Source organism: Stylophora pistillata, chromosome 2 (assembly GCF_964205215.1).
Source record: "Stylophora pistillata chromosome 2, jaStyPist1.2, whole genome shotgun sequence".
NCBI lineage: Eukaryota > Metazoa > Cnidaria > Anthozoa > Scleractinia > Pocilloporidae > Stylophora > Stylophora pistillata.
In genome coordinates this window covers 8,777,201-8,788,875 of record NC_142520.1, presented here as the reverse complement: position 1 = coordinate 8,788,875, position 11,675 = coordinate 8,777,201, and the positions used below count along the sequence as shown (strand labels likewise).

The 11,675-nt window shown below is 37.1% G+C and overlaps 2 protein-coding genes across 3 annotated transcripts; both read right to left on the bottom strand.

The window, feature by feature from the left end:
- Window positions 1-2,764: 2,764 nt before the first annotated feature.
- On the bottom strand, window positions 2,765-10,958 carry LOC111335127 (adhesion G protein-coupled receptor E5-like). 2 transcript variants are annotated; one of them, XM_088750778.1, is made up of 8 exons: window positions 6,214-10,958; window positions 5,662-5,771; window positions 5,228-5,309; window positions 4,862-4,928; window positions 4,665-4,746; window positions 4,321-4,441; window positions 3,979-4,018; window positions 2,765-3,872 (listed from the first exon to the last, which is right to left on the bottom strand). In XM_088750778.1, exons 5-8 carry the CDS (start codon window positions 4,709-4,711, stop codon window positions 3,868-3,870), a joined length of 213 nt encoding a protein of 70 aa, XP_088606904.1. In that variant the 5' UTR covers window positions 4,712-4,746; window positions 4,862-4,928; window positions 5,228-5,309; window positions 5,662-5,771; window positions 6,214-10,958; the 3' UTR covers window positions 2,765-3,867. The 2 variants fall into 2 exon arrangements, with proteins under 2 accessions (XP_088606904.1, XP_088606903.1); XM_088750777.1 differs by lacking the exons at window positions 2,765-3,872; window positions 3,979-4,018; window positions 4,321-4,441; window positions 4,665-4,746.
- LOC148737002 (uncharacterized) lies at window positions 7,378-8,181 on the bottom strand. Its single transcript, XM_088749228.1, has one exon. The coding sequence runs from the start codon at window positions 8,179-8,181 to the stop codon at window positions 7,378-7,380; it is 804 nt and encodes a 267-aa protein (XP_088605354.1).
- Window positions 10,959-11,675: the final 717 nt, after the last annotated feature.

Genomic DNA, 11,675 nt, shown 5'->3' with positions numbered 1-11,675 from the left:
GTTGGGAGAGAGGTTACCCTCGTCTCTCCTATTTATGCCCTAAAACCCCAAGAAATTGCACTCCCTTTTAATGATCTTTTAAGCCAGACTGATGCAAATTTTCAGCTGTCTCAACTTAAAGTTGTGTCCTTTTATATAGTTATAGTAAACTAAACGCTTTCCTTTACCTTCTTTGCGTTTTGAATGATCGGTTCCTTTGCATTTTAGTAGTGCGCTAATTTGAATTCAAAGCTATCGAAACATTTGCGACGATGAAGAGTGCTTCGTACCTCAGGATGAGAAAAAATTAAGTTTGAAAAAAACTTGGCTGAAGGATAAAAATCTATTTCCTTCCTTTGTTTTCAGTTATTTGGTAAACTATTTATCTTGACCAGGTATTGATTAGTTTATTTATTATTAACGATTTCTTGCTATGGCAATAAGAATATGAGATGCTGTTTGCTGTTCGACCAGTAGTTTTATGTTTTGTTGAGGTTTCTCAACACGTACAATCAAAATGACTTCATCTTGTTATACAGTGGAATCCCGGTTTCTCGAACCTCCAGGGGAAACGCAAATTGGTTCGAGAAATCGGGAGTTCGAGAAATCGGGGGTGAAACTACAAGTGAAGCAAATCAAAGGGAAACAAGGTTTGGTTCGAAATATCGGGAGGTTCGAGAAATCGAGGGTTCGCGAAATCGGGATTCCACTGTACAAGCAAAAAAAATGTCGCGCAAGAAAAAAATTTGAGAATGGAAAACATTAGAATGCTTATATGTGCACGATCCCTCGCAGTAAAGCACTATTTAAGCAATAGTGAAAATCAGACCTGAAAAAAATTCAGGCCTGTACGGCATTCGAACCACTGACCTCTGCGATACTAGTGCAGCGCTCTACCAATTGAGCTAACAAGCCAACTAGGAGCAGGCCATCTAATTATTTCGACATAAACCCGTAGATGATAAATCAAACAACAAACATATGAAATACATCTATATGAACTGCGGTTATGAAACGTATATGTGCACGACCCTTCGCAGTAAAGCACTATTTAAGCAATAGAGAAAATCAGACCTGAAAAAAAGAAAAAAAATTCAGGCCTGTACTGGATTCGAACCACTGACCTCTGCGATACTAGTGCAGCGCTCTACCAATTGAGCTAACAAGCTAACTGGGAGCAGGCCATCAAATTAAACCCGTAGATGATAAATCAAACAACAAACATATGAAATACATATATATGAACTGCGGTTATGAAACGTATATGTACACGATCCTTCGCAGTAAAGCACTATTTAAGCAATATTGAAAATCAGACCTGAAAAAAATTCATTCGACATAATTATGTCGAATTAATTTGAAGGCCTGCTCCCAGTTGGCTTGTTAGCTCAATTGGTAGAGCGCTGCACCAGTATCGCAGAGGTCAGTGGTTCGAATCCCGTACAGGCCTGAATTTTTTTTTTTTTCAGATCTGAATTTCACTATTGCTTAAATGGTGCTTTCCTGCGAAGGATCGTGCACATATACGTTTCATAACCGCAGTTCCTATATATGTATTTCATATGTTTGTTGTTTGATTAGAATGCTTGTTAAAATCAAGTCGAATACGAAGTATATGCAAAGAAGTCCAACACTACATGTTACAAAGTTTACTAACATGTCCCTATATTGTAGATTAATATAAGTTAAACAGAACAAATTAACCATTTTAATTAGCTAATGATTAAAATTATGCGAAATACTCGCTGCTTTCAATATAAGCTTGCTGCTTAAACATACTATAGGGTAAAATCAGTTATTTTTCATCAAAATAAGGTAATTGCATCTTGTCAAGAGCTTAAACAGCACTAAAGGCTGATGACTCTCAAAAGCTAGCTTACCATCGATTATATCAGTATCACACAAGCGAATACTGTTATTTGCGAACGATGATTGTCTCGTGAATAGCCGCAAGTACTATTCAACTCAACTTCTATAGATAGCTGTTACCTCCTTGGGGAAGATGTAGACAAATATCTAGCACCTCTTATTCTCAGCCTGCTTGATCCAGTTAATTAAGCTGAGCGTTTTTTCAGTTCAAATTCAATAGGAAAGTTTGAGGAAATTTATTTTTTTTTTAAATTTATTTAACTTTGCAGAAAGGTAGAGACACCGCGACAGCTTGAGCCAATTACCGCAGGCCCAGTAAACCCACCCATCCCACCCCAGGGGAGGGCATCCACCACACTGTAATCTCGTGTGTGGGAAATTAACGTCTCCTACCCCTAACCCTGCTGGAGACGGGACCTCCATTTATTCGTCCCTATCCGAGAAGACTACAATAGCTAACCATTTCTTTGACGTTATAGAAAGGAAACACATTTTTCTCAATTGTTTTAAGACCTTGAGTGTTGGTCCGGTCGGGGCTCGAGGAAATTCGGGGTTAAAATGCACGCGAAAACCAACACCGCACGAATGGCGAAGTGATGAGTGCGATATGGGTTTTCGAGTGCAATTTTGAGCGGAATTCACGAGTCAGGTGATGAATTTTCCTTGCTTGCATCATTGAATAAAAATAGTAAAACAAGAAAACAGCAACAATTTTATTTGTTTTTATCCGGACTGAGCGTGCGCTATAGAAAGCCATTTCGGAGTCAACTGTCAGAACTGTCATTGCGTTAGCGAATAGTAAGCAAGGTCAATGTGCACCTTTAAACCTGTGACATCTTTTACTTGAACCTGGTTTTTTACATTCGTTTTCAAACTTTTTAAACAAGCTTCACACCATCAAACGATAGTTGTGGTATTTCACTGAATTTATTAGTCGTTTATTTTTAACATCTTTTTTTACAAATTTCCAAATGATTTGCTCGAGAAGGAAAATGATTTACACCTTTTACCTCTGGTGGCAAAAGTGAAATGAAGTATGCAAGCGAAGGCATTGAAAGTTTCCAATCGCGATTGATGCAAGGTAAGTACCTTGAAGTGTAAATACGTGTATTAATTGATATCTTATTCCTTTAAAAACAAAGTGTTTCACGAAAAGTCTAAAAGCTTCCAACTTTTTATCTGTAGAAATTCACTACAGACAACTGCCATTACCAGTTATCGTTGGGATAAACATTCCTCTGAAAGTTGATGGAAATATTCACTGGAGGGTTGTTGAACGACACATTGGTGAACAGCCTACCTACAACTCTCGCTGTTAGACCATCACTGCCGTTATTCACTGCTTTTGTATTATTGTCAACTACTGATGGAAGTGCAAGTTTGTCGAGACAATGCAAATTTCTCGCAAAGGTAGTACGTAGGATTGAAAAGCCACCCAACTTGCTTGACATCCTTCGTTCTTTTACTAAAAGATTACGCTGTAGGTGGATATTCAACCCGGGTTGACGTGACCTGTTACCTCGGAGATTGTTTTTTTCTGGGCCAAGTTCACAAGATTTTCTCGCTTTCGCGTTGTCGCGAGCGAAAGAGGTTTTTCGTGCCCCTCCAAGAATTTAAAGTTCAGTTCAAAACAGGGAAGAACCTCAGGCTCACTTTGAAAAACGCTTTTTTTTTTTGTTTTTGGCTCTTTAAAAGGTGACAATGGTTTTGAAAACATTTTAAACTGACTTAGCCACAAAACTTTGTAACAATTTGACAATAGTTGTTATCCTTACATAGATGCGAAACAATATCACTTAGCCTCGTTTTCAAATAGCAATTTCACGCTAAGTACTTCGCTTCCTTAACCAATCAGAATGCGAGATTGTATTCAATGATGCGATTCATTTTAAGACTCCAGATTAACCGCCTTTAATTACACCGCCCATATCACTCAGATTAACCTGTGAGCTTTTCCTTGTGGAGTTTCCATTTTTTGTAAGTGGAGAAACGGTGCTCAGTTTTCTTTTGAACCGCTCTCTAATCTGCGAATAGACGAGGAAAGTAATCAGAAAAAAATTACTTAAATGTGTATTCAAGCTTTCAATCAAATTATCCATACTACATGTCTTTTTTCCATATCGAACTTACCTGGTTGTTTCGCGCAGTGAAGAGCGAAAATAAGGAAACCCTGAAAAAAGGAGGATCGTTTTCAAGATCATAATATGAAATTGAACTTTACTAAATTAAATGTTTTTTCTCAAATATCTAAGATATGTAAATAACTTTAAAGTTATGAGAATGAAAAACAAAATAGAAAGAATGTTTCCCGTTCATTGACATTTTTTTTTTCTTTTTTGCTTTATCCTTTGAGGTTTATTTTTTCATAATTCTTTGGCTAATGTTATCTGACCATAGAGACGATGTTTGAACATGAAGTAATAAAGACACTCGGATGACTCTAAATATGAAATAAGAGGATTGAACACTAACCTGAGAAGAGTTGAGGATGGTGAAAATGTAAACGAAAGCTTCGTGTAACGGTGATAGGAGACCAAATAACCATGTGGCACCCAGTAAGGCAATCATCACCACGCATGCCCTAATGCCAATTCTGAAGGCGAATAAAAATGTAAAATATGGGGTTTTTAAAATTAAATACCATTTTTTCCTCAAAATAATTTCTGGTTGTCAGAAATCCTTATGCTTTACTGACATCAACTAAGAACTAAGGAAGATGGGTGAATATCATTAAAAATCTAATTCAGAATTTGATTTCGTTAAAATCTGAGACAGAAACTGTCTTTTTTTATCATAATGTTAAAACTCTATCTCACCGAATTTGCTGAATTTGCTTGTCTCCTATTGGCTGCACTCTGGTCATCTCCCTTATCCTTGTGCGAGAATCAAAATGTTGATCTAAAGGAGGGGATTTAAATATAGTTTTGTATTTAGTGTGGCTGTTGAACACAAAAATTCTTAAACCAGAATCACAAATACCAATGACAAAAGAAAATCAATATCTAAAACTTACAACTTCAATCATAATCCCAAATGTAACAAATATTCAGATCAAATCTCTAGTTGAGGATATCCAAGAACTAAAGAAAAAAAATACAAAGGCAAAATAGAGTCAGTACTGCTGGATTTCAGGTTCACAATATTCCCAACCAGTCATGTGTCTGAAAGTGATATTCACGCATAGAAACTGTAGGTTGGAGGCTGGCCTAAAGGGACGAAGTCCATATGATAAGATGATATAGGTCAAATTAATTAAGACGATGATGAAGGGGAGGAAAAAAACAAATAAAACGAAGCAATAGTCAATACTTGAAAAAGTAGACGTAAAAAAAATCAGGAATATTCAGGAAAAAGACACTGAACATTTTATGCCTCTTACTGTTCATCACTGGTATAGTTTAATATCCCATCCTTTTTAGCAGCGATGCTCAATAAAATGGCCACCATAATGACTGGCAAACCTATTATGAAATTTTTACGTTAATAATTATGAAAGAGTTTGGTGGGAAAATAATCCCTAACAATGTATAATGAGTACTACTGTAGAACCAAAATACCATGACATGACGTGATAGACATGCAACTTTGTGTTGATGTTGGAAACTTTCACAACAAACAGGTAGATATAAATTCCCTCCACCAGCATCCAACAGAAAGCAGCCATCAGGAAATACTGCATAAGAGCTGCTACTGTGACACAAATAGCTTGCAAGAGCAAAGGGGTAAAGACCAAAAATTTAATTTGTCATTTTCAAGTTTCCTTCAAGGATGATGTATTTGAATAAATTCCACGAACAGTGGAGAGCCTCTTACCATATTTTCTGGAGCGTTTACTCCAGCCAGAAAGATCATTTTGTCCAGCTCCAAGGGAAAGAGGCAGACTAAGTCGTATTTGAGATAGAGGTTGTCGTTGTCGGACATCTCTTTTGTAAATGAAATAAAATATTAATGTTAATATGAATTCAGACGCTAAGCAAAGCGAAAGAAAAAGCTCCACGGGAACCAATAAAAACGCAAAGGAAGGCCAATGCCAAAGAAATCTAGTAATCATAAAAGAATGAGCAACAAACCAACGCATGAACACCGTAAATCAAACGCACTATGAATAATGACTCATGAATTTTGCAACATACAGAGTGTACAAAGTTCCAAGGAAATTGTAAAGAACATCGTCCACAATTTATTGTTGTTTTTATCTCTAAAGATGTTTTCAAGCGACTGAAAGTGAAGTACGGTTGACAGTCTTCGTATGCTTCAAACCTTTGAGTGATGTGATCTCTTTTTGCACACACAGACCTAATTTATCTAACACGGTCAAATTGATCCAGTAATATAGATCGCTGAGTGTTTAGAAACAGTACTTACGTAAAGGAAAAATACAAAGCTATCGTCAAAAGCATTCCGATGACAGAAAGGCTTAATCCTACATAGGTGATGATCTCCAGAATAGTTAAGTCCTTAGTGGAGAGCTGTAGCAAAAGTTAAAATGAACAACAGATGAATTGACACAACACACTTATTACTACTCAGGATGCAAAATACAACAAAAAGAAAAAAAAAAAAAACTTCTGGGCCACCGCTAAAATTGACTAAGACAGCAAAATGAGTCAAATGACTGCATCTGCAAACTGTGTCTTCTGCTTTGCTCATCCATGAATCTGTATGACAACCGTTCCCTGAGAACTCATCTAGACTGAAATTTTGAATAAAAATTCGGAGTTTCAATCTTCAATTAGAGTGTCAACTCCCTTGGAATTGATATTTAACGACTAAAGTTAGCAGTTAAGCGATTTCTGTCTTCAAAAATACTATAGTTGTAGTCAGGCATGATAATAAATAAAAATTTTCGTTGCCACTGACTAAAAAACTTTGTGTCAGGACGTTTCGGTTAAAATACTATAACCTTCTTCAGCAATGAAATGGCTACGAAAGCAAATGAATGCTTTAAAAAGTCACTTGGGATTGCCAAGGGCCTTGTAAATGTCAGGAATGTAAATGTGTTCATTAATGGCATTCGGTTCACAAATTGAATGCCACGCGTCTAAAAATAATCTTTGCGACCATTGGGAACAGCGGTCAATGATCTTGACGTCCTCAAGGTCAAAATCATGATTGTATTTTATACAGTGTTGGGTTGATAAAGAATTTCTATCTCCCGTGAAAATCGCTCTCTAGTGTTCTCTAATCCTGGATCTTAAGGCTCTTGATGTTTGACCAAAATAAACTTTGTCACAATCTTTACAACATATTTTATAGATCACTCCTGTCGATAAGTCTTTACTAAATTTGTCTTTAGGTTTTTTTAGAAAGGAGCCAACGGTCGTTACGGGTTTGTGAGCAACATTAATATTGGATTGATTTAAAGTTATTGCAGTTTTTTTCTGAAATTCCTTGAAGATATGGCAGGGTGACAAAACCTCTGTTGGTTTCAGACTAATTTGTAGACCCAGTGGTGTTTTGGCAGCTTCTAATAAATTGTTCGGTGTAACCATTGATCCTCAGGGCGTCGACCATGTGTTGTATTTCGGATTATCTGTCTGCGTCGGTAGAAGGGATGTTCTTTGCTCTGTCGAGAAGGGTTCTAGCTACTGAGCGTTTGTTTTGAGAAGGGTGGTGAGAGTTGAATTGAAGGTATTTATTAGCGAGTGTGGTTTTCCTGTACACGCTAGTTTTTACAGCTCCATCGGGATTCCTGGTTGTCATGGTGTCCAGATATGCAATGGATCCGTCTTTTTCTTCTTCCACTGTAAATTTGATGTGTTGATTAATTGAGTTAAGGTGGGAGCGGAACTCTGTAAGATGTTCACGAACGATGCAGACATGGCTATCGTCAACATATCTATACCACCACTTAGAAGGGTGGGGTGTGGCGACTAAAGCTCTCTCTTCGCTGTGTTCCATAACCAAATTTGCCAAAATTGCGCTCATAGGTGAGCCCATTGGGCAGCCAAATACTTGTTTGTAGAAAGTGCCATCAAGGACGAAGTAGTTGTTATCAAGTACAAATTCAAGAAAATTCATGATGCTGTCAAAAGACATGGTTGTTCTTTCCGAGGTGGTCGGATCAGCTTGAAGTTTGTTTTTAGTCACCTCGAACGCCAAAGTTGTTGGTATAGATGTGAAGAGGGATACCACATCGAAAGATAACATAGTTTCCCGCGTGGTGATGTTACAAACCGAGACTTTTTTCACAAAATGGCAACTGTTCGTAACAGTGTACTTGTTGTTTCGTAGAGGGCTCAGGATAGAAGCTAGATGTTTAGACACTTGGTAAGTAGGACAGTTGATAGAGCTGGTGATGGGTCGTAGCGGAGAACTCAAGACATTTAACATCAGAAATAGACAAATCAAGGTTGAAAATAATTCTCGCTGCTTTCGGATGTATCGATTCCAAAGAGGAAAAAACATCTCTTCCAAAGTATTTACAGGTAGGTACTTCATTGGTTTTATTGCTTTAACCTTTTGCACAAAAGAATCTCTGACTAGAGAAACATGTTCAGACTATTAAATCCAAAATGGTCCAATGAAAGGATATTCCTAATTAGCAATGCTTCAGTTTTGATTGGATGTATTGTGAGTTGACTATTTTTGCAATTGTCAACCATAATGTTACGTGCCATAAAAAAATACATCTACACTCTCACTAGAAAAGATAAGGTAGTGTCATCAGCATAAAGATAGACATCTCCAATATGAATATGAATAATACCGATGAAGCAATGAGAGATTGCATGCATTTTAGAAAGAGAAATGAAATCATAACATAACGTATTATTCAGAAAAGGCCGTTATCAGTTTTGTTCTCGAACTGGTGGTGGTGCGTGTATTGCTAGTGTAAGTATCGAATCGATTTTGGCGTTTCCCTGGCTCTGCGACAAATTGCGGGAATCAGATATTTCAAATTAACTAGAGTACTATTTTGGTGACGATGTATTGGGCGCTCTACGATTTATCGTTGTGACGACGTAACGCCAGGACGAAATTTACCATGCATTTTCATTCACCATCGATCTATCGATCATAAAAACTGAGGCACCGCGTTGTAGTTGCCGGAGGGACCTTTCTCGTAATACATCTAAGCAATTATAATAATGCAATTCTATCATAGAATTCTACAGATCAAGGATTATCTTCTCAACTTTTTTAGATCACGAGTTCTATGTGAAGCTTTTAATGATTTTGACCATCGACCGTTAAAGGGTCATAAAACTGAAGACAAGATAAACATGAGGGGTAGGGGTTGGGAAGGGAAAGTGTGGGTCAATACGCTTGATCATTTAAGGATATATCTGAACACAATTGAAAGGGTTTTAGAGCAGTCGCATATAATGCTGCCTCTGAGATTAGAGCCGGAGCACTCTTTATGTCATGGGAGACAGGAAAGTGAAGTCGAAGATGGAGTATATTGCGGTGCGTCAGGTTTTGATTTCTAAATTGTCGACCACCGATCGAACACTCCATGAGGACGATCTGTGACGTATTCACCAAATGCTTTTTAGATGACAGCAATATACGTGGCATCAGCAAGAGCGAAAAACCTACACCTCGAGTGCACCGAGCAACCGTTACACGTTTTCAGCCCAGGGTGCATTGCGCTCTATTCCCGGGAAACTCGAAGTGGCAGCTAGAACCTTCTTTGGAAATTTTTTTGTGCCAGATCTATTAAAAAGTGCGTTTGAAAAAGTGTGGAGATTCACTTTAAATTTTTAATTATTCATTCATTTACTTTTCTAATAATATACATGAAAAAATTTCTCAGTTCTGATTAGTTAAGATGAATGCAGTTTTCAGTTAATTCAGGGCAAAGAAAGAAAGAAACCAGACATTCTGATTGGTCAGAATGATTGATCAATGTCAAGGTCAAGGTCACTTGCCGGGTTTGAAAAAATTATTTTTGCACGCGCCCTTTTCTTCTGCGTAGTTATATATGAGAAGCTACCTCGTATTTTTTCAAGTATATTATTAATACATAATCACCTGATTTTCTCGTGCAATTTGGAATAAATAAGAAGTCCGAATATACGAATCAAAAGTAAACATTTGACATAAATCAATCATAAACTTACTGATTCGATAAACACCACAAATGTCACAGAAATCCAGATCACCTTATTAGTCGAAGACAACCAGCAACTTGAGAAAAGGAAAAAAAAACGAGCAGTGAAAGAAAATTTCCTGCCAATGAAATGGTACCTCTTTCAAACAGTCTGCAATCCCTGGCAGATGCTAATCAGTTCCTTACTATTTATCACTAGTGTAGCTTTGGAGTCCTTCTTTTCCAGAAGCAATGCCCCGTCAAGTGGAAACTATGACAATAGGAAGGCCTTCAAATAGAGAGAAAGAAGAATGCAGTGTATGTCGGGGAATCATATACCAAATAAGGCGGTAAATATTCATAAATACCCATGACATGATACATGTGCATCTTGGTGTTGATATTGTACACCTTTACAACAAACAGGAAGAGATAAATCCCCTCGACCAGCATCCAACAGAAAGCGGCCATCAGGAAATACTTCATAAGAGATGCTGCTGTGATACAGGCAGCCTGCAAGAAAGCAAGCAAAAACACAGAAGTACATTCTCCAGCTACAAAAAAAGGCAATTTCATCAGTGAATGTGGGAACATGCAACTTAGTATGTTTTCTGGGGTGTTTATCCCAGAGAGAAAGAAAATTTGTCCAGCTCCAAGGGACATAGAAAGACTTAAACGCATTTGTGACAGAGGTTGATGAACATCTCTGATGTAGGAACAAAAATAAAGGAAAAAAAAGCAAAGAGGAGAGCAAGACAAATCAGTGATAATAATCAAAAGAAACTTTAGAGTCAAGGGAAAAACAAATATACCATAAACACAAAATATGCAAACAAATGAATCAGATATTCAACATTCCCTGTGTATTTGGTTACAAAGAAATTGGAAGGAATGCTACTGCTATCTCCTAGTTATGTTTATTTTTTAAATGCCCGTTATGAGTTAAAGGAATTAAAAGTAGATGAGCTATATTGTCACTGATAATATGTGGTACTTGTCCCTCATCAAACTTTTTGTAGATTGGCTACCCAAGTTTAGATCTACTCGGTCTCAGTGCCATGAAAAAGACATGAGAAATCCCATGAAAAACCTGTAAAAAAATTTTAATATTCATGACCAATGAAATCTTGTGTAAGGTGACCTAGAAGCCATGAAATACCCATGAAAATGGCATTTCATGGCCTTTCCAGAGGTACTGAGAAACCCATCAATTTCATGTCAAAAAATTTCACGGTGTTAAAATTCACTAGATTTTAATGGTTGCAGCAAATCATGACCCATGAATATCCTGTGAGTATGTAAAAAATTCATTGACCATGAAAATTTGCCCTGAATTTTCATGGCCTCTCCATGGTATTTTCATGGCACTGGAAAGTTAATTGCCGTTAGTTTTCATGGGGTTCTTGGGAATATCCAAGCACCATGAAAATTCCTTGGAAACCCCATGAATTTGGAATGAAAAAGTCTCCACTTTACTTGCACCATAGAGAATACAACAGTGTATATATAACTGTATGCTTGAAATACAACAAAACTGTTGTGTGCTAAAATTCAAATGTAAGATGTCAAGCAGCAATTTCATGTTATACTGTTTGTTTTTGTTGATTCTGCAAATAGAAATTCAAAGATTTCTACTCAATTTTGACTTAACACTCTTGGTAGTGAAGGGCTTAATTACAGTTGAATAGTTGGTTTTTGAATTAAATCTTGATGTAACTGTAACAATAAATTGTAATGAAGTTGTCCTGAACTGCAGACTAAGCAGCTGTTTGTCTTTTTTTGCTAGGCTGGC